Source organism: Hesperophylax consimilis, chromosome 9, assembly GCF_061612785.1.
Source record: "Hesperophylax consimilis isolate HC1 chromosome 9, BYU_Hcon_1.0, whole genome shotgun sequence".
NCBI classification, from domain to species: domain Eukaryota; kingdom Metazoa; phylum Arthropoda; class Insecta; order Trichoptera; family Limnephilidae; genus Hesperophylax; species Hesperophylax consimilis.
In genome coordinates, this window is record NC_142844.1 from 40,974,551 (window position 1) to 40,998,156 (window position 23,606).

Genomic DNA, 23,606 nt, shown 5'->3' on the forward strand with positions numbered 1-23,606 from the left:
TTCGGAAAAATAAATTTGTAATATTACTCTCAACATTACACGACGACAACGAAATGGATACTGATACGAGAAAGCCCCAGGTTATACTGGACTATAATGAAACCAAAGGCGGAGTGGATACAGTCGACAAAATGTGTGCTGCTTACTCGGTCTCTAGAATAACAAAGAGATGGCCGTGTGTAGTTTGCTACACTCTTTTGAATATTGGCGCCATAAATGCTCAAATTTTATATAAATTTGCCTGTCCAGGAAAGGCTCCAAAGCATCGAAGAATTTTTCTAAAAAATTTGGCATTGACAAACATCGAATGTCAAACATTTACCGCAAGATATAAGTGCTTTTCTCAAAGTGAATTACGGTCAGGAAGTTGAACCGATAACAGAAGAAGAAAACAGAAGCCTTCCAAAATGCGGTGTTTTTCGGTTATGTGCACTGAATAAGAAAAGATCTTCAGCTAGAATGAAGTGTTGCCGTTGCCAGCTTTACATTCAAAAACCATTCTTCAGTTGAGGTGGTTTGTAACAATTGTAAAGATGAGAATATTGATTCTGACTAAATAGGTCGATAAAATATTTGGTTTTGAAATATTAACACATGTAGTGTAGTTTCGTTTTTTTTAAGAAAGCAAAATAATTTTTTTTTATGTACTGCCATTTATCTTTTTTTTTATAACCTTAAAGAAATTCCCTAACATTTATATAAAGAAAATACCACTTACATGGAGAAAACTCGATGACGTAAAATTTACAACAAAGGTAAACCCTTGGAATGCCAACCTAAGGCCGAGAATCCGACTATGTGTGATTAAAATACTAATTAATTAAATAACTTACTCGTATTGTGCAAAAGAGTGTTTTTGTAAATTGTACTATCTTACCAGATAATGTGCTCATATATTTATAAAAACTATATATATATATATCTATCCTACGTATATTCCCCAGCATAGCAACAAAATTTTGAAAAAACAAACATTCTCTCTGATGTTATAAAAAATATAGTACATATAAATAATGAAGATCCATGAAAATATTTCTAAATTTCATTTGACAGCCTCCTTGGTCAAGGGGTATGGCTCTTGACTACAAATTCCAGCATGCGCAAGTTAATTTTATTTGATTTATTTGTGTTATTTCACAAATTACTTATTTAAAATAATATGTGTATAGTATATTTGCGGCACGTTCCAGAGTGGAAGACACTCTTAGTATCGCCCTGGTGTAAGACCAACGTTCAGAATTGAAACATTGCTTGAAATGGCTTTAATCGTGTTTGGCGACCAGATCTGAATAGCCAGGTACTTTCCCACCTTCCTCTTCCTTCTCCCCTACCTTCAGCTGGAGATGCCATAGTCTCACTGGCGCCAAATGGTTGGGAGCAGTTGGGACTTTTAACGGTTTCATATTAACACAAATGTACCTATTAAAATAAGGTTAAAAGATAGTTGTATAATTAGTATATGTAGCAGTATTATACCTGGAGCATTGCCCATCTGGTCCTCAGTGGCTTCAGCTTCCATGTCCTCAGTGAGCACGGCCAGCTGCTGCTCTCGCTTCTCCCGCTCGCTCTGGTACTTGATGGGGTTGGCCAGAGCCTCGGCCAGGTCGGACAGGCCGTCGGGCACGTAGTCCTGGGGAACCAAACAAATACTTCCTATCACTTCCCTTCCTTTAGCTACTTGTAATCCCACCTCAGACGGCCTTCGTGGTCGGAGGGTCTTACCACTTCGTCTTACCTATCGACTAGCAATCAGGAGGTCGCGGGTGCGCAACTTCATTTTAATTCATTTGTGTTCCTGTCCAATTAATTCATTTAAAATAATATACTCTTGTATTACATCCCCAACCCAACTTCCTATTCCCCATCTCCTTCCCCTCCTCGCTACCTTACTCACAGCCTCAGAACATACCCAATAAGGAAATCAACAAACGCTGATTCTGAATGTAACTTTTATATTATATTATTATTATACGTTTTTACGTATAAATATAAATAAATAAAATAAAATATAAATCATCTTTTAAAAACGAATAGCCCACCATCACATTAAAAAAAACCATTTGGTTGGTACGACTGAATCTGCCGATTCATCACAACCAGTCTACGTGAGTAATGTATCTATGTTCTACAATATCCAAATCAGGGTTGCCAAATGGTGGAGAAATCAATATAAAGAGAGAGCACAAGATGCAGTGGATTTACCTTGACGACGACCAGCAAGAATAAGCTGGCCATCAGCAGCGGCTGGCTGAGCTCATTGCGCAAGTTGACGTGGCGGTAGCCCGGACAGAGGCCCACCACCGGCAGCACGCGGTGGCCCAGCAGCTTGCCGCTGTCATCATAAGCGGCCAGACGGATGGATGCCAGGTCTGGCAACACCACCTGATACAGAAATGGATGTTTAAATAATCAGCTAATGAAAATTACCCAAGTGATACTTTGAACACAATTGGCGGCCATCTTGGTTCAGTGTCAAGGCATTTATTTAAGAAGATATCCATCAGACTCCATCAAAGCCAGAGACAAGCTACCTCACACAAGTTGGGTGTACTGTACAGGGCCCACAGATACTTTAATAGTACACAACTGCTGACCCTGTACAAATCGCAAGTGCGCCCCACTGTTGAATTTGGCAGCCACCTCTGGTCCGGAGCCCCAAAATATTTGATAGATTCCCCATCTTAACAGGCGGATTACAATCTTTAGATTACTCAGGTATGCTGTCCTTGTTCTACAGGTATTACAATGGAAAATGCTCCGAGGAACTAGCGTAATTTGACACTGGTGCATAGTCGGGAAACACTCCAAACGCTCACATGAGAATGGGTCACTAATACGACTCGTTCTTGAGTTCAACAGCTCGGCTGTGGAACGATTTGCCGGCCTCTGTGTTTCCTCCCTCTTACAGAACTTGAAGAGACCCATAGTCACGCCTTCTCCTCCAGAGATGACATAGGCCTTAAGGAAAATCATTTTCCTCAGGGTGTCCTGTGTGGAGTGAATGTGAAAAGAAAAAAACCTATCTAAAAATTCCTGACCAGGATTCCTATATTTATTAAAAATAATTATCTGATACCACTTCAGTTACAATTAAATTTAAATGGTGAAATTTTTTATATGCAGATGATAGTGCAATTTTCTACGGGGGGAAAGATTTAGACATCTTACTAGAAAATGTACAAAGAGACCTAGAAAAAAATAACAGTTGGCTCCAATCAAATATCCTAACTATGAATATAAAAAAAAAAACAGGATACATGATTATATAAACCGTAAAATCATTCCTTCTCATGTACCCTTAAAAATTGAAAATGACAACTTGCAAATCCTGATACAGGAGAAATATCTTGGGCTGTGCATTGATAAGCATTTAAAATTAAAACAGCATATTCAAGATATTAAGGATAAAATCACCCCCTCAATTAGCGTATTTAGCCGGTTATAAAAGCCCTATACTCAGATTGTTCCCTATTGACAAAGAGCACTCGCCTCTCAATCTCCCACCTATCCCTACCTATCCCTACCTCTTCCACTGTAGCTCAGACTGTCCACTTACCGTGATATCAACACATGTTAATTTATATTTTAGATATTTAGTATTATACTGCCCTGATGAAGCTACGGTTGTAGCGAAACCCGGTCGGCATTAAGTATTTACCTATAAGTGATGTTTACAAAGTTATTGTTTAATTTTAAATTATAATGTCACATCACAAAGTAACCGCTTCATATGAAGATAAATATTATAGCCTCGAACATTCACATTTAAATTACTTGATTGAAATCTGGGGAAACGCATATGGAACATACAAAAATGAAGTACAGGTAACACAAAACAAAGTATTCAAAAAGATATTTCACTTCAAACCCAGAACATCCACAAAACAATTATATATGGAAACAAAACTGTTAAAATTAAGAAAACCATATGAATATAATATATGTCTCCTTCTATAAAAGAAAAAATAATAAACTCATACATACAAATACAGAATTCATTAAACATTCACGGCAACACAATATCATACATTTAAACAACATACATACTCACTATGGCAATGGTTATGAAACTTTCATTTAAATTATTAAGTACGCGGATAATTAAATATCACTAACTTTTGTTTATTCTGAAAATATATCTCCTACGTACGTTTTTGATGTTGTAATTTGTGTTTTCTAATAAAACTTTTTTCCAAAGGGTATTTCCCTCCCCATTTTTAAGCCAGGAATTTCTTTAAAATGTTATTACCTAGGCCGGCGTGGACTAAGCGTCCGCTCGCCGCCCAGTCGCAGCGGAGACTGACAAAATTGCACAAAACTGCTTGCGCCGAGTTAATAAAAATGCACAAATGCGAATCGAAATTAATTACTTTACATACTTTATAAATATATTTTTTGGTCATAAATTATTTCTAATGTTTCAATAATGTCTTAGTAAATTATTTTTGTAAAAAAATCTGAACTATGCCAATTTGTAAGACCATAAATAAATAGTCAAATTGAGGGATTTTCGTCACAAAACGCGTTCTCGGATTTATTTATTAGTAATTTTATTTGAAGTAAAAACAAAATTCTTACACATACGATCCGTAGATAATTATCGATTGTTCATACTGTATAATTATATGATTTGAAATATTTTTTGTATAATACAAATTCATCTTTGAAAATGTAACAAATCTGCGCATCGACCAACGGTAACCCTTCGTTACGATAAGAAAATAATATTATTTTTCAAAATTTGACATCATGCTTTAGTAGATAAAATAACGATCTTTCGAAATCAATTTGTGTTTTTTTGTAGAAAAGTATCCATACGTCTAAAATTGGCCTAAAAAATGACAAATGTCAGGTCGAATCTACGTATTTCGCCTTAAATATATGTTTACATTTCAATTTCAATTCAAATTCGACCGGTCAGTGGCTGAGTTGGAATTGTGTCTAATATCCACCCTAATGATAGTAGGAGATTTTCAAACACTGTCAGGTTATTCGAAACTCAGGAATATTACAACAAAAAAAATCAATCCCTTATTTCACCCCAAGTGACCCAAATTAGCGAGATGGTAGAGTGGAGAAAGTACACCATTGAAGAGGAAATGTATAAAATTACAATTCATTTAAATATTCATTATATATTATTTTACCAGAGACAATATGGATGACAATATACCGTATTGTCTCATGATATAATGATAAAAAGATTAACCTTTTTGAAGACAAAAGGCTCCTCCCCATACACGGGATTGATGCCGTTATTTGGTACAATCTTGGTGCGGAATTTCTTCCTGACCGTGTCAGCAGGAAGTCCATACATCTCCACCTCGATGAAAGTGCCCACACGACGGTCAGTGAGAAACTGCCCAGAGATGACCGTCACCGAAACCGTTCCTGCAATGATGCCGTCCACGGTCGACTCGGCAAATGGATCCAGGCGTCTGAAATGACCAAAAATCATATACATATTGTGTAATTTTAAAACAAAGCGTAAGGGACGTTCTCATGTCTCTCACATAGACTCTAACATAGGGTGCCAGTTAGTCGTGGGTAGCCGCTACGTCTGTGCTTATAATGGGCCTGGTCCTGGGATGCGTGATCGCTGCTACGGTTGGGGATTCAAGGGCTAGAAAAGTCGGGGTCCAAGGAAGTGCAGAGTCCAACAAGGTCCAGGGTAAAAACAGACAGATAGCAGTCAGGCAGGGTGTAGAATCGTGGAGAGATCAGTTGGCGAGTGTTGAGTAGAGTCCGAGACTGAGATTACTGTTGAGACTGACTTGTAAAGGGCCGGGTACCTGTATTTGTGGCGGATCCCCCACTTCTTGTTCCGGCGCAGTAGCGGTTCTATGCGTGTTGCATCATCGGTTACGATCGTGTAAGCCAATGACACCATTAATCACAAAATATTACTCTACACGATCTTTCGCCCAACTCAAATTACTTTCTTCCAGCATGTGTATTAATTCAGGTAACAAAGATACAAGAAATATACTTGGATCTCCAGCTTGACAGCATTTCTCAGGGAATCTTAAATATCTTTTTAAAAACTACAATTATAGTATTGCTCAATTACTTATTAGAGTCCAGCCTTTCTATCTGTATTATTTATTTTGTAATAAACATAACAAATGCAATAATATTAGTCAGTTTCATGTTAATGTAGGTAGTTCACTTTAATGTAGGCGCCGTAATGTAATTCAATATCGTCTTCGATTATCCCGACAATACGTCCGGTGCAAACAGTTAGCCAATAAAATATTCAGTATGTAAATTAAACTTTTCGAATTCAATAAGTAGAGTAAGAGTACAACTCTCACTCAAAAGTGGAAAGGTGCCAGATCTTTGAAAAATCCAATCCCTAAGGGGGACCGCTCCGATCCTTCCAATTACTGTCCCATGGCCATCACTTCCAAACTCTCAAAGGTATTGGAAAGGGTGGTTAGTAACCTTAGCCTTTTCGAGTGTACACCCGCTGAGATGTAATCAGTCCTGATTATAGAGTCTCGGGTTATGTTGTGTATTAGTTATTAACTTCTATAAAACACGTAAACGTACACTTGCAAAATAAATGTTTTATTGACATAACCATTTTATTTTCATTAATTTTTTTTATTATATATAATAAAATATAGATGGATTAGTGTAAATACGGTATGTGTGTATGCAGTATGCATAGTATACTTTTAATATAAAATATTATATGCGTCATATCCGAATGTGTCAATGCCCTTAAAGTTATTGAAACATCCATTTGAAGGTATTTTTCTTAGAGATCTTTAATAAAAAAATTGATGATATTTTGTAATGATATCAAGCAATTGCTAGAATGACTGTCTCACCTGTCTTTCCTCCGCATGAACTCGGGCTTGAGCAGGTATCCACTGCGCATGTTGTACTCGAAGATGCCCAGGTTCAGCTGCATGGCGAGATCAAGTGTCTGGTAGTTTAGCGCCACCAACTGGCAGCCGGCATTCCAGAAAACCTATAAGCCAATCCACTTGTAACTAATATGTAATGTTCACACATAAGTAGTTTTCATGCTTTAACCCTTGGGGCTAGGGGCTGACAAGAAACTATAATTGATAAAATAACATTTTTATCTTTAACTAACCTAGTAGAGGTAATATTCGAAGGCAAAATGAGTGTATAATGTAACGACACTGCAACTACAGTGCTTCGTACAGTGCTTCGAACAGTGCGTGGGCACAATTCTTAAACACTGCAAATGCCAGGGTCCGGCCTCTGGGAGTTAAAAGTTCTGGGTTTTCAGTCCCTTGAAGACAGAAATGGCTCGATTTATACAACATTGGTTTTATTCTGAGTTTCACTGTGTACAGGGTGTTAAGAGACGTACAGTAAGGTGGGTCATTTAAAAAAAAATGATAATTTTAGATTCTGTTAGCGATAAAAGGGTGCCAAATGGGTTCAAACCGACGTGTTTAAAATTTTTTAGATTTCTGATACGATCTTCTTCCTCCGGATTCACTTCAAAGTTTTGAAATTTTTCATTTTTAGAGGTATTTTCTAGTGTGTATAAAAGTTACTACGAATCCTTTATACTATATTTTTTGTAATATTCTTAATAAAACGCCAAGGTTGGTGGAAATTGACTGACGTTTATTTAGTTTATAGATACATCATAGATGGAGCTAGTCACACATATTAATTTTGTTATATAATTCTAACACCTTCTCGTAACAAAATAAACTAAATACCATTCTAACAAAACAATATTATGAAAATGGATTTAAATTTCCGATATACCCATTGAACTTAAAATTTTTTGATGTTTATTCGAACAAAGACTTTTTGTTAACAAGTCAGCTGGCATATTGGAAGTTGACACATATTCAAGCTTAACTTTATTATCAAATACACATTCTCTGACAAAGTGATGTCGTACATCAATGTGCTTGGTGCGTTTATGAAACAGTGGATTAACAGACAAATTAATAGAACTTTGACTGTCACTATATAAACATACCGCTGTATTTTTATGTTTTTCTATCATATCAGATAATAAGTTATTTAAGTAAATAGCCTCTTTGCAAGCTTCGGATAGAGCCATATATTCTGCTTCTGTACTAGACAAGGCAACTGTTCTTTGCTTTCTAGATTCATAAGATATAACACATCCTGACATTATGAAACAGAACCCAGTATATGACCTTCTATCTAAGGTACATGATGCCCAATCAGCATCTACAAAACCATGTAAAGAATAATCACTTTTCTTATAAACTAAAGCATAGCTTTTGGTTTTTTGTAGATATTTTAACAATCTTTTTAAATGTTTCCAATGAGTTTCATTATAACAGCTATTATACTGACTTAGGTAACTTACGCTGTAAGCAATGTCTGGTCTTGTCAACACAGATAAGTACATAAGACTCCCTATTAATTGTTGGTATGGATATTTTATAATATCATCACTTTTATTTACATCTTTCTCTAACTTTAAATTAACTTCCATAGGGGTATCTAAAGTATGACAATCTGACATATTGAACTTATTTAAAATATTGTTTACAAAAAGCTCTTGATCAACAGTAATACAGTGAAACTCTCTTAAGAAGTTTTCCAAGGGACCGGGGAAAAAAAACTTCTTAAGTGGGAAAACTTCTTAAGTGGGATTCAATTTTAGCCATTTAATAACTCGAGTCCGGGGCATACGTCATTCCTATGTCTACCTACGTTAAATTGTCGTGAAAACAAGCTCATATGATCCAAGCGGTCAAAAAAAATATATATATATATACATCTTCTAGTTATCATGCGTTTCAATCTACATTTTAAATTTATGCATATGTATTTCCTAACCTTCAAACTTAATTTACGACAAATGTCAGATGAAACATGATGCACGGCAATTTTTGATGATTGAATGAAAAAAACGTAATTATAATGCATATTTTACCATCTCCCCCGCCATATAATCATGTTGTTATGTATTTAAAGGTGAAATATTCCGTATTAACCGTGATCCGATAGATTATCAAAAGTTTTTCGTGTTTTACAAATTCGATGGAATAAAAATTTTATACAATAATATTACGAAACATCTTGTTATGAAAATAACATACGATTACTACACTAAGTAAGAACCTGTCAAATCTGTGATTTATCTTGTCTATTGTTTATGCACTGGCAACAAGAAACTTTAACAGGAAGTGACAAAAAAATTCAAGATGGCTTCACTTCCCGGCCGGACAGAGAAGAGACAGGGTGTCCGGTCGGGGGTCAATTATTATTTCTGGAGGTCTGAGGATCTATTCGAAAGTTATCTCATGGATTTGTGATTAATACCGAAATGTTCAGTTTGTGCTTCAAGATTAGAAGTCTAGTAATATTTCCCGCGAGTGGAATTCGCCCCGGGTGGCGTGGATAATGAAAACGTATTTCACCATGTGTGGCCATGGGGGTAATCAGAGTTTATCCAAGCGATCGGTGATTATTTCTGCCGATAAACTGTTTTCGCCGTGTGCATTTTGATTCGGAGCATTATTAAGTTCCACCTTGCCTCGTGGAAGGGCAACTTACGGATTAACCGTGAAACCGGCACTCCTCTTGGCTGGACCACACTGGGCCGTTGGCCAGCCACATTCTGATGCTGTCTACTCCTCTTGGCTGGACCACACTGGGCCGTTGGCCAGCCACATCCTGAAGCTACCGTCTACTCCTCTTGGCTGGACCACACTGGGCCGTTGGCCAGCCACATCCTGATGCTGTCTACTCCTCTTGGCTGGACCACACTGGGCCGTTGGCCAGCCACATCCTGATGCTGCCGTCCTCTAGCTACATGGCTGATTCATCTACTCCGCCATTCGCGGCACTCAATGTTCGTTCCTCATAACTAAATACGTTCTTATTATTTTAGACAGGGTAGATAGATTCTACGTTCTGGTCGATGGGGGTAAGTTTTCACCTTTTTGTATTTCTCTGTGAAATTTATCAAATATAACTTGTTACGGCCAGTCCAAAGTTTAACCAAATTATTTTCATTCTGTAACCTTGCAACTTCCTTTCAAACATCATGTAGATGGGATGTATTTTCCCAGACCTGAATGGGGAATTATGCTCTACCGGCGGATGGTCGATTTGGCGAGTTCTTTGGAACTCTGGCGCGTTTGGTTCTCATAAGACCAACAAAGTCAAACTTGGCCACCCTCCTTTCATTCAACATAACAGTCAATAATGTACTTAAGAAACCAAACACATAAACAGCCTCTTAACACAACTTTGGGCTAAGTAAGAATCATAACATTGTGACAACTCTATATTCATAACAATCTCTATGTTCATTATCAAAGGGAAGATTATTGAAGGAGGCGTCAAATGTATGCAAATGTAGATCTAGCCCACGTTGTCATTAAGGTTGAGTTTAGTATAATCTTTCATGTTATTTCGGCCTTAAAGACGCTTGCATATTTGCTACATAATTCCGCATTGTTTCTTCGTTCCATTGCTATCTTACCTAGTTAGGGGATTAGGAGACGGGGTATTTGGTTTATTTATTGGTTACGGCAGGTTACGGCTTACGGCCCGGCGGCCGACAAATCAAATCAAATCAAATCAAATCAAATCAAAAATAATTTACTGTAAAATTAAAATTACAAAAGGTATAGCTTATGGGTAGACCCCATTTCTTCCAGCTAACCACATTTATTTAATTACAATGTTTATACAGATAAAATAACAATATACCAATGAAAAAATAAAAAAATACAAATATATATACCAATAAAAATAGGTGTTTCATTTACGTGAGGTATTCACTCAACGTGTAGTGACATTTATTAACAAGGAAAGTGTTTAGTAACGATTTGAATTTGTGTGTATCTTGTATTTGTTTAATGTTATGTGGAAGGTTGTTATATACTTTAATGGCCATATAGTATGGTCCTTTTTGGAATATTTTTTTGTTTGCTTTTGGTATTAGTAAGTTTTCTGTGAGCCTTGTAGCGTATTTATGTGTTGAGTTTTTTAGTGGGAACTTGTCTGTAGATGATCGCACTAACATGCATAACTCCAATATATATATGTCTGTGACTGTCAGAATTTTCAGATTTTTAAACATAGGTCTACATGAATCTAAACGATCAGAGTTTGTAATTTTTCTTATGCATCTCTTTTGTATGATGAAAACATCTTTAGCGTTTACCGAGTTTCCCCAAAAAATAATACCGTATTTTATTATTGAGTATACATAACCATAGTATGCGGCTATTACTGATTCGGTGTTTAATATTTTTCTTAAGGTACCCAGAACATAAGAAAAACTACTGATTTTTGCTACAATTTTTGAGACATGTTCTTTCCAGTTTATGTTTATATCTAATTCCATTCCCAGTAGTGAACAGGTTTGGGAAGGTTCGATAATATTATTATTAATGTTTACATTTATATTTATAGGTGTAGCTTGCACTGGACAAAATTTTAAAATTTGGGTTTTGTTTGTGTTGAGTGATAGATGTTGCGATAACAGCCAGTTTGCTATTAATTGGCAAGTCTCGTTAACTTGTTTGTTAAATTCGTCAACGTCTCCATTACATTCAAACAACAAAGCGGTGTTATCAGCAAACATTGAACATTCTGTGCCAGCAATTATTGGAAGTTCGTTTATATAGATAAGGAAGAGGAGAGGCCCAAGAATGCTTCCTTGTGGCACACCCTTGTTTATTGTTCTCCATTTGGATTCTACCATGTACTGGACCATTTTTTCATTGATATTTGAAATTTGAACTTTCTGCTGACGATTTTTTAAGTACGATTCAAACCATTTTAATGCTAGACCTCTAATACCCACATGTTCAAGTTTAGTTAGAAGAAGCTCATGATCAACATTGTCGAATGCTTTTGAGAGGTCGAGAAAGATACCTACAGTTTTTTTACTAATATTAATATTTTCTAGAATTTTGTTCAAAAAATTGAAAACTGCCTGTGTTGTTGAACGGCCTTTACGGAAACCAAATTGTTGTGGACATATTATCTCAAAGTTTTCGAGAAAGGGTTTTATGGTCTCAGGTACTAGGTATGGGTTTCAGTCAACGTCTTTCAATTTATGACTTGGAAAAAGGTTCATTTTAGATATTTTGCGACACAATATTTCGTTTGTGTTGATTTTACCGCCGGATTTCTAAAACCTCTTAAGCGGGAAGCAGTTTTAGCTCTAAAACTTCTTATGTGGGAAAACCTCGTGTTTTTTGTATGGAATTTTCTAGGGACCAAAAATCAAAACTTCTTAAGCGTGAAAACTTCTTCAGTGGGAACTTCTTAAGCGAGTTTTACTGTACAATCTTTTTGAGCATTCACTCTCATTCCTAGACACTGTTTAATCTCACCTAAATCTTTTATTTTAAATTTATCGATAAGTTCATTCTTTAACTGTTCATAATAATTTTCTGAATTATAAAATACAAAGAAATCATCCACAAATAATGCAACAAATATTTTCACATTATTATTACTTTTTATGAAAAGACAAGGTTCATATTTAGATTTTTTATATCCTAAGTTCAATAAACATTCTTCTACTCTAATATACCAACTCCTAGCAGACTGTTTGAGACCATAAATGGCTCTTTTTAATTTCAATACTTTATTTTTACAATCAACAAAATGAGAGTATTCTGGTATTTCTGTAAAAACATTTTCCTTAAGAAAACCATTTAAGAATGCTGTTGGTACATCAAGGTGGTTCATATTGAGATCAAGTTGTACACTCAAGGCAAACAATAATCTAAGAGTGGAATATCCTAACACTGGTGAGAAGGTTTCGGTAAAATCTATACCCTTCTTCTGAGAAAAACCTTTTGCAACAAGTCTTGCTCTGAAACGCACTTCACCATCACTGTTATATTTCTTTTTAAGAACCCACTTATTTTTTACCACTGTGCCGTCCTTTGGCCTGTCCACTAGCTCCCAATTGTCATTATCACTAAAAGATTTTAACTCCTCCTTTATTACAATTTTCCATTGCACTTTCTCGGGTCCAGTTATAGCCTCAGCGAGAGAAATCTGTTCACTTGACACGTCTTCTATACACATGTTCGTGTAACCGTAATAGTCTGGTTTACGTTTAGCTCGTTTAGCCGGGTTCAAAGTCTCTTAAAGACTGTCATCTGACTCACTTGTCGATTCAGCAGGAACATATGTAACATCATTCACATCATCTTCTTCGATATATGTGTTATTCAACTGACTGTCTCCTGTGTAATCTGGTTGCTGTTTTTCTTCTACGAAAATAGTTGTTGATGAACTGTCATTAATATTTTCCATCACTACAACATCTCTGCTGGTCATAATACGATTGGTCTTCGGGTTGTAAAGCCTGTAACCCTTAGTTTTCTCTGGGTCACCAATCAGGATATGTTCTTCAGCCTTTCTGTCCCATTTAGTCTTCTTTGCTTTCGGAACGTGGACCATCACAGGACTGCCGAATATCCGAATATGGTCGAGATCTGGTTTTTTACCACTCCATAGCTCATAAGGTGTTTTTTGTAATCCTGATGCATTTTCACACCTTGACCCTTTGTGTGAAAATGGCAATCTCGACTGCTTCCCTTCACAACATGTGATGCAGTTAAACTTATCAAAGTCAGCCTTATCCGGGTATAAAATTCCTTCCACAGCACCATCCCTCATAGCATTCAAAGTTTTACTGTTAATGTGTCCCAACCTTCGATGCCATATTTCACTAGTCACATTTGTTGCTGAGCACGCAAACAAATTTTCTGACCTAATATTCAATCTGTACACTCCATTTACTAGATTTGCTATTCCTACCAGCACATTCTGTCGATTGCGTATATAGCAAACTTCCGATTCAAAGTTAACTTTGTTTCCACTTTGAATCAGCTGACTTACTGATAACAAATTAGTTGACAGGTTAGGCACACATAAAACATGTTTAACAGGGATATCAAACTCCGAACTGTCCACTACGGTCGTAATCATCGTGTTTCCTGAGCATATAACTGGTATTTTGTTTTGATTTGCAACTACTATTTCTTTTACTTTGTGTCTGTACGACACATTTTGTAAACAATTCTTATCAGTAATCATGTGTGAACTTGCACCCGAATCTACTTACCAATCGGAATCTTTGAATGTTCCATTCAAAAATATCGCACTAAATGCATTACTTTCACTTTTATGCTGTGTATTATTATGGCACTTATTCATATAATGTCCGAGTTGCTTACATTTATAGCAGCGGATTGTTTTGACAGAATTCAAAGATGGCGGCGGTGATTCTTTCGATTTTGACGTATAAGCAGGGTTGCCATTTTTCTTGCTATTTCGGAGCTGCCAACCTTTTGACAAAAAAGCACTATTTGTTCCAGAGCTGCCAACTTCCGAACTCATGTCCAACAATTTCGACTTTATAACATCCGTGCTGATGTGCAATCCACTATGCTCTATGGCCATTACTAAAGGAGCAAACCTGTCTGTTAGCCCCGCCAGTAATAATGACCCGATCCACTCATCAGTGATCTGGAAGCCGGTACCTTTAAGTTTCTGTGCGGTATCAACCATTTGCGTTACATAGGCACCCATTGACTCGGAGTCTTCTAGTCGAATAGATATTAGCTGACGAAGTAGACTGATGCGACGAGTGAAGCCACAATCATCATATAGGGCCTTCAAACGCTTCCATACATCTTGTACTGTTTGCTCATTTTTGATGTGAACATAAATTGAAGAATCAATCGTCATAATAAGTTTAGCTTTTGCCTTTTTATCATCCAGACTTGTACAAACAGATGATTCTGGCTTGTGAATATCCACACCATCCAACATCAAAAAATGTTCAGCTGCAAACGCCCACTCATCATAATTTTCACGTCCCTTCGATTTAGGTACATTTACTATGTAACTTCCCGCCATGTTGAAATAAACGCACACCGAGAACGCGGTAACAGATTGTCGATCACAAAAACAGTTATTATTGCGGCGATTTACACTGTTTTTATAGAGTATATGATATACTGGTCACTGATTGTCCAACTAAATAGTATTTTACGCAGGAAAACTTTGATTAACGCTGATTTTACGCGAGTTATAGTCCTGGGCCCATAACCTAATAAAACGCCAAGGTTGGTGGAAATCGACTGACGTTTATTTAGTTTATAGATACATCATAGATGGAGCTAGTCACACATATTAATTTTGTTATATAATTCTAACAATTCTATGGCAAATATGGTACGTATTTACGAATTCATTTACAAAAAATCCGAGTTTTGATTATTAGTGGCTCGAGGTGAGGGCGGGGGAAGCACCGATTGCACTAAGCGCAGCGACTCTGCGCAACTGACGTCGGAGTTTGGAGTCAGTATCGCTACGGCTCTTTAAGCGGTAGGTCGCGTTGCACAAGTTTTCGCAAAGGAACGTACTCGGAATGCGTTAAAAAGTCCCATATTTGGTGAAATTTGCGACGTTAAAGACAATGTTTTACCAACTTATTGTGATGTTATGAAGTTTTTTGAGTGGACCAGGCATCAAATAAAATTAAATCAAGAGACCAAACTAGAACCCAAATTTCAGCAAATAGAGTGTACTGTGACAGCACGAATTGAAGAAATATGGAGAAAGGCTTCTATTCCCATCGTTACACACTCGCGAGTAGCACGCATGTTGAGGTCATATCATTTTAAATGCAAAAACCTTCTTAAGTCACATCCTCAAATACCGGAGAAAAAAATGGAGGAACACGTCGCAGAAGTAAAGTGCTGTTTGATATTTCGTCTTGCAAATGCAAAGATTTCAGTAAATGTGACTGTCCTAAAGATAAAAAAATACCTGTAAATGAACAGAGTTTCATTAGTGACCAACGTACTACACGAAAAATGATAATAGGAAATGTGGATACCGCTACAACAAAACGAATGAAAACAAAACTTCTGAAGCAAAAATCCTTGCGTACGTCTAAAAAGGAAAGCACAGGTAAGCCAACTACCTCTCTAATCGATATTTCCACGTCTTATGCATCAAATGAATCCGATTGCAATGATGTTTTCAAACCAAATGTTGTATCTCAAATGCCTCAGAAGCAGGCTGCGGTCACTATTGATTATTCTACACTGTCGAAAACTTGTGATAGATATGGAGTTTCGGATAGAGCAGCGGCAGCCATTGCCTCAGCAGTTCTGTATGACATCAAGTCTAATATTCCAGTTATTGACAAAAGTAAACTTCGCAGAGAACGAAAAAAAACAAGGGAAAATATTAAGGCACAACACATAGTTTTACAAATACCCGTATTATATTTTGATAGCCGGAAAGATAAAACATTAATTATCAGGGAAAAAGGGGGGAGGCATTACAGAGAACTAATCATTGAAGAGCATATACCAATGATAAAAGAGCCAGACTCAATATATTTGGGTTATATTGCACCAAACTCTGGCACGTCGAAAGTTATAGAAAGAACAATAAGGAAGTTGAGTGAAAAATATTTTGACTTATAAAAAATATGTTCATGTAGATCAAAAAATATCGATTCTAAATATATAAATATATTTCTATATTATTATTCTTAGAATTAGTTAAACGTTCTTGAAAAAGCATTCAATAGCAATAGACTGTATACGCTCCACGATTGGTCGAAAGAATTCTGACGTCACATGTGTCGTGACTTATACGTACAACGGATCACCTATGGTATCTCTTTCTATTACATGAGAGATGGTCGGTTTAGATGAGAGAGGTGTATAGGCCAAACGTTTATTTGGGTTTGTCAAATATATGTACGTATTTGTTGTTATTATTATATGAAATGGATTTCTAAAGATACATATTCGTATAGTGCTTTATAATAATATGTTGTTTATTGCATAACTTAGAAGTTTTTATTATTATAAATGTCACATAACATGCGATACACTTCAGGCCGCCGGCCGCCCAGAAAAGTCTCACAGTGAACTGGGCTGTAAACCGTTATTTTACTTTTGGTCTTTACTTTTCTGCGCGGTGGTCCTGAATTCGCGCGGGGCACGTCAACAAATAGCGACGGCAATACCGTACAAGTACCGTACCGGGCGGGAAAAGCAAATATTCTAACTTAAAATATTAATTTAACTATGAAATCTTAATCAATTTTCTTTTTTTTTTAATAACATCAATTCTAATAGACGGTTAACATTGGTAAAAAAATTACTGGAATTCCTTGTTGAAGAATTAAAAATTTTTCCATACAAAATGCTTAATAAGCGACGTGGTTTTCACAGTTCGAATGACGTCACACCCACACCCCGCCTCTTACCGCTCGGATTCCGCTCGTTTTGGCGGGCTTAATAAAATTCAAACTTTGAGAATTAATTTAACTATGAAAACAAACTTTAAAAAAAAAAAAAAAATACTCGTATTTAAGTTTGAATGCGAACATTGATAAAAAAAATTAAAAAAAATGGACTCAACTTCCTTATTGTCGATTATTTTTTAAAGGAAGAAATACCATTTGAACCATTAATGGCTATTGGATGTGACGGAACGAACGTGAACGTTGGAAAACATGGAGGTATAATAGGTTTGCTTGAAAAACGTTTGGATAAACCATTGCAATGGATAATTTGCTTGCTTCACATGAACGAGTTACCATTTCGTCATTTGTTCACACATCTTGACGGTAAGACATCTGGACCTCAAACATATTCAGGGACAATAGGACTAGCTTTAGAAAAATGTGAAAAAAAGCCTATTGTTCATTTTCAGAAAATTGACGGAGAGTTGCCTGAATTATTAACTAAAGACCTAAGTACAGATCAGTTATATTTGTATAAAATCGTATCTGCAGTTACGGTGGGGGAATTACCTGAAGATTTAGGCCACAAATCTCTTGGAAAAATGTCTCATGCCAGATGGCTTACGCGTGCTAACTGAATTCTTCGTCTTTATGTTGCAACGGAAGCTCCTACAGAGAATCTTATTATTTTAGCAACGTACGTTGTTAAAGTTTATGCTCCGACTTGGTTCAGTATTAAAACTCATCCCACCTGTAAAGATGGAGCACGTCACCTATGGCAGCTAATTTCAGCGTCTAGATACTTATCCCCTGAACTAAAAACTATAATTGATCCAGTCATAGAAAGAAACAGTTACTTCGCACACCCCGAAAATTTACTACTTGCAATGTTAACTGACCCTCACAAGCATATCCGGGAATTAGCTGCGCGTCGTGTTCTAAAAGCACGCAGTAAGAAACTAAGTAAAACAAGGCTGTTCCAACTTCCAAACATAAACCTCGATGCATCATATTACTACAACCTTATTAATTGGCAGCAAAATGTAACCGAACCCCCAATACTGAAGAATATATCGGATGAAGATCTTCAATTATTTGTAGCACAGGGGGGAGAAGGTAAATTGCCTCTTCTGCGTCTGCCATGTCATACTCAAGCAGTTGAAAGAGCTGTAAAGACTGTTACTGAAGCCTCGACTACTTTATGTACGAAGTCTGCAAGAGAAGGTCTTATTAAGGCAATGATTGAGTCTCGCAAAATAATGCCGAAATTTGAAAGTAAGAAGGATTTTGCTGGTATTTGAATACACTGTCTTGAGATAATGTTAATTATAATCATATATTTTTTTAATAAATAAGTCAGAATATTCTCTCTAATTTGTGTTTTATTGAAAAAAAGTTCATTTTTAATTGTTTATCTAATATTTTTTAGAGATTTAACAAGGGTGGGTTTTTCTCTATTTTGTGAAATTTCAAACTCAATCCGGAGGAAGAAGATGATATCCAAATATTATTAAAAAAATTATGTGATTTTACATCTTCATTTAACACCCTTTTATTACTAACAGACAAACCAAAACAAGTTTTTTTTTTCCCCCATACAATCGTGACCCGCCTTAACGTACAGGGTGTTAAGAGACGTACATGACAAACTTTAACCAGTGATACCTGAGCTTATTTGGGGTAAAAAATGTTAATGTCATTTGGTCTCTGGTGACAATTTACGTTAAAAAAAAATTATACTTAGGTCACTAAAAGCAACCACCCAACTAGCCATCCCGACCCTAACATTCCAATACCTAAAAAAAATCGATTGAGATCAAAATGCAATTCACATTTTTTCCTTCAAATAAGATCAGGGAATCACTGGTTACGTTTATTAGTCAAGTATGTACATAGTCTGCATACTAAAAGATTCTAAGATTCTAAAATCAAGTATTGGGTGTACGAACACAAAGTACGCGGGTTTGAGCTTTCAGATTATCGGCGCTGAGTCCGCGGGTAAAATCTACACCACCTGCGCGGTAGCGTGTCAGTTTGTTTTAATTTAATTAAAGCGAGAAAAAGTAGAGTTGTTTTTTTTTTATTTTTATTTATAAAATACATGATAATAAATTAAAACATTTATTTATATATGATACATTAAATCACCATACTAGGCGACTGCCTGTTTCATGGTGACCAATGGAATATAGTTATGTGAGGTCTAGTGTGAACATATGAACTAAATATATAAACGTGTTGAAAATAGGAAGGATTACAGAAAAGGGAAAATAAAAAAGAATAAAGAAGAATAAGACATGCTATTATGCAGGATTGGATCATATACATAACTCTTTTTTCTAGTTGTATGTGTGCATGCATGCATAAGCGCTTAAATACACATATACACACATCCACACACACACACACATTTTCATATACGTAGACGCATACATATTCATACGCATACATAAACATTTTGACATTATCATACATGACAATTCCAAAACACACGATAAAAATAATTGTATCACAAACTGCTCAATATTAAAAACAACAAACACAATCAAATATCTAAGAATAATTATAGATACAAATCTGAAATGGAAAGACCAAATATGTCAAGTTGTAAAAAAGATTAGAAAACTAATATATATATTTTCAAGAGTCAGAAATTTTTTGTCGAAAAAAAAACCTATACTTAATATACTATGCTTTGGTTCAATCAACTTTACAATATGCCACCATTAGTTGGGGATCCGCATATAAAACTAACCTCCTCCCAATAGAAGTCGCGCAGAGAATAATTATTAAAATCATATTAAAAAAACCTTTGGACTACCCAACAGACTGCTTATTCGAAGAATTTCAAGTACCTCCTTTTAAAGATCTGTACATTAAAAATCCATTAATTCAAATCATAAAAGAAAAAGAAATGTACCAATTTCTAACTGAAAACCGTACTCGACTTAAATATATTTTTCCATGTCCAAAATTAAACACTTCTGCACAAAATTACTATACATACCAAGGAAGAACCTTTTTCAACTCCCTGAGGAAATTAGAATCATAAACGACAAAAGCCAAGCTTTGAGCATTTTGAAAAAATATTTTAAAGATAAATTCTACTTTTCTTAACCACTCGGAACATTAGAACGTCAAAAGACGTAAATATGATAATAGCGGTCAAGACATTAGTACGTCTTTTCACGTAAACGCGCGAGATTTTACAAAAATCGATTTATTTCCATCACTAGTATACGGATTGCCATGATTTAAAAAACAGAGTATCGATAATGAATAACGCTACGCGTCTGCATTCAAGAATATCTATGGAATCTAGAGGTGCATTATCTAAGTCGATTGGATTTGTCATCTTGTTCGTTCATAATTTATTGCGTTTTTAAATAATTTATTAAAAATATTTTAGTTTGGACGGTTAATATTTTGAGGTGACTAATAGTTTTTAATTATATTTCTTCAATATATAAAGTGTTATTTCTTTATGATACTCAGAAAACAGTACATTTTTCACAGCTTTGAAATAATGGTCAGCGATTTTTAGATATTTTTGACGTTTTCAGAAAATGTATATTTAGAAACGCAAATATTTACGTACAACAAAACAATACGATAGTGAATTTCATAATCTTTCCAAAACAGTTTTTAGAATGAGGCTACGTTTCCCAAAACGTGAGTTATGAAGCTTTTAACAAAACTCGTGAATAACACAAAAATTTTCGCGTTTTGACAGTTCGCAAAGGAACACAAAGTAAATAAAAGTCCTTTTCTGAGAGGTTAAGCAACTTCTTCTCCAAATATAGCATACATACTACAGTAGAACCTCGTTAATTCGAAATCCAGCAGACATCAAAAATCAAATTTCGAATTAACGAATTCCCACGTAATTCGAAATTTTATGAACAAAAAAAAAAAAAAAAAAACGCAAAAATCGAGTTCCTCGGCTGCCCCTTCAAATTCGGGTGGTATCTTTGGAGTAAACTCGTATTAATACCAATTATTCCTGTTTAAATCGAATTTTTGCAGCCGATTTTCGTCGCGGCCGGTCCTTTAAACTCGAATACTCGAAAAATACGATATATTTATGCGAAAACCGAAATTTCGCGGCCGATCCTTTAAATTCAGATATTCTAAGTAAATTTCGTAAAAATACATCAAATTTCCGCGTGAATAGAAATTTTGCGGCCGATTTCCGTAGCGCCGGATCTTTTAACGCAGATATTCGTAGTAAATTTAGTAAAAAATACGATATTTTCCGCATAAATTGAAATTTCGGATCCGATTTCCGTTGCGCTGGATCTTTGAAATTCATATATTTCAAATAAACTCGTAAAAATGCGATATATTTACGCGTAAATCGAAATTTCGCGGCCGATTTCCGTAGCGGCCGACCCTTTGAATTCAGATATTTATAATAAATTCGTAAAAATACAATACATTTCCGGGTAAATCGAACTTTCTCGGCAGGTTTTCGTCGCAGCCGGCCTTTTAAATTCAGATATTTGAAGTATATTAGTAAAAATATGTCGTATTTCCGCGTAAATTGAAATTTATCGTTCGGATTCCGTCGCAGCCGACCCTTAGAATTCATATATTTGGTGTAAATTCATGAAACTACGGCATATTTCCGCGTAAAACGAATTTTCTCGGCCCTTCAAACTTGGATATTCGGAATAAATTGGAAAAAATACAACATTCCAGTGTAAATCGATTTCGATTTACAAAATAATAATACTAATTAGGGCGATGTATAACCACGTAAAAATACACTTTTCGGCATTTTACCATTATGGCTGCCTTTTAGATTCAGATTTACGAAATTTTATGAAGTTTTTCGAATTACACAAACAAATTTTCGTGTGCGGTCAAAAATAAATTTCGAATTACGAATTAACGAATTTCGAATAAAATCATTTTGTATTAAAAAAATTTTCTGTGGTTTTTTTTTTGGCGAAAATTTCAAATTACGCGTTTTTCGAATTATCGGAGTTCGAATTAACGGGGTTCTACTGTATCTACAATAATATACTCATAATGTACACTCCTCTTCCAACCACAAGCTAAAGCTTCTCTTGAAGAGTAGTATTAAATATTGTCATTATAAATTGTAAACCCTATTACTTATACATATGTTCTTTTTCCTTTAATAAAAAATAAAAAAAAATGATATACGAGGGGGCGTCATTAAGTTCGCGGAATGGGTAGGTAGAGGATTAGTGGGGGTGTTGCTGAATTAGGTACTAATTGAGCAACTCTTTATTGATATAAATACCAGGTTTTATCATAATTAGGTCATTAGTCTTTGAGGGGGAGAATTGTGAATGGAGAAAATCGAGTTCCGCGCTGTTATAAAATTCCTTACCAAGCAAGGAAAATCAGTTCAAATCATACTCGAAGAGATGTCATCCGTTTACAGGGACTCTTGTCTATTTTTTTTATAGTCGGAGGCGGTTTACTTACGTTCCCCGCGAGCACTTAGGCTATAGGCCCATTGTACTATGACTCTTGTCTAAGTAAAACTATGGTTTACAAGTGGCATACCCTCTTTAAACAAGGCAGGGTTGAAGACGAACCACGGCCAAGAAGGCCTATCGAGGTGACCACTCCAGAAATTATTCAAAAAGTTGAAATATTAATAATAGAAGATGCCCGACTAAAGAAGAAACTGCTCTCAGAAATGGTTGTAGTATCAGATACTACAACCATTTCACAAATTCTTCACGACCATCTTGGCATGACTAAAGTCAGCGCAAGATGGGTGCCGAGAATGCTCACGCCGCCTCAAAAACGAGAGCGCGTGGAGTGTTCTCGTGCATTTTCGGACCTCTGTAGGGAATACAAAGATGGGGTGTTGGCTCAAATTGTAACTGGTGATGAAACTTGGGTTCATCATTATGAACCTGAGTCTAAACAGGACTCTATGCAGTGGCACAAGAAAGGCACGCCACCATCCAAGAAGTTTAAGGTGTCGCCATCGGCTGGGAAAATCATGGCGACTGTCTTTTGGGACTCAGGAGGAATCCTGTTGATCGATTACAAAGATAAAGGTGTTTCCATAACCGGAGTTTACTACGCTTCAATTCTAGAGCAATCAAGGAGAAAAGAAGGGGAAAATTGACCAAAGGTGTCCTCCTTCTGCACGACAATGCGCTTGTTCACAAGACCGTGTTGCGATGGCTGCCCTGCAGAAGATAGGCTTCGAAATTTTGCTACATCACCCTACAGTCCTGACCTGGCTCACAGTGATTATTACCTTTTTCCAAATTTGAAAAAAGAACTTTGTGGGAAAAAGTTTTCAAGTGATGAAAAAGTGAAGGATGCAGTTTCGGCGTATTTTTTAGACAAAGACAAATCTATTTTTTTT

General features: G+C 35.9%; 1 protein-coding gene across 2 annotated transcripts in view; it reads right to left on the reverse strand.

Annotated features, from left to right (window-relative positions):
• Nucleotides 1-23,606, reverse strand: part of Plc21C (Phospholipase C at 21C) — a 181,792-nt gene that overhangs the window by 41,207 nt on the left and 116,979 nt on the right. For both annotated transcript variants that reach the window (XM_089635969.1, XM_089635970.1), the window contains exons 12-15: nucleotides 6,837-6,979; nucleotides 5,210-5,438; nucleotides 2,203-2,382; nucleotides 1,477-1,630 (exon numbers count right to left, since the gene is read on the reverse strand). In XM_089635969.1, coding sequence (XP_089492095.1) covers nucleotides 1,477-1,630; nucleotides 2,203-2,382; nucleotides 5,210-5,438; nucleotides 6,837-6,979 — 706 coding nt within the window. The remainder of the gene's footprint in view (nucleotides 1-1,476; nucleotides 1,631-2,202; nucleotides 2,383-5,209; nucleotides 5,439-6,836; nucleotides 6,980-23,606) is intronic.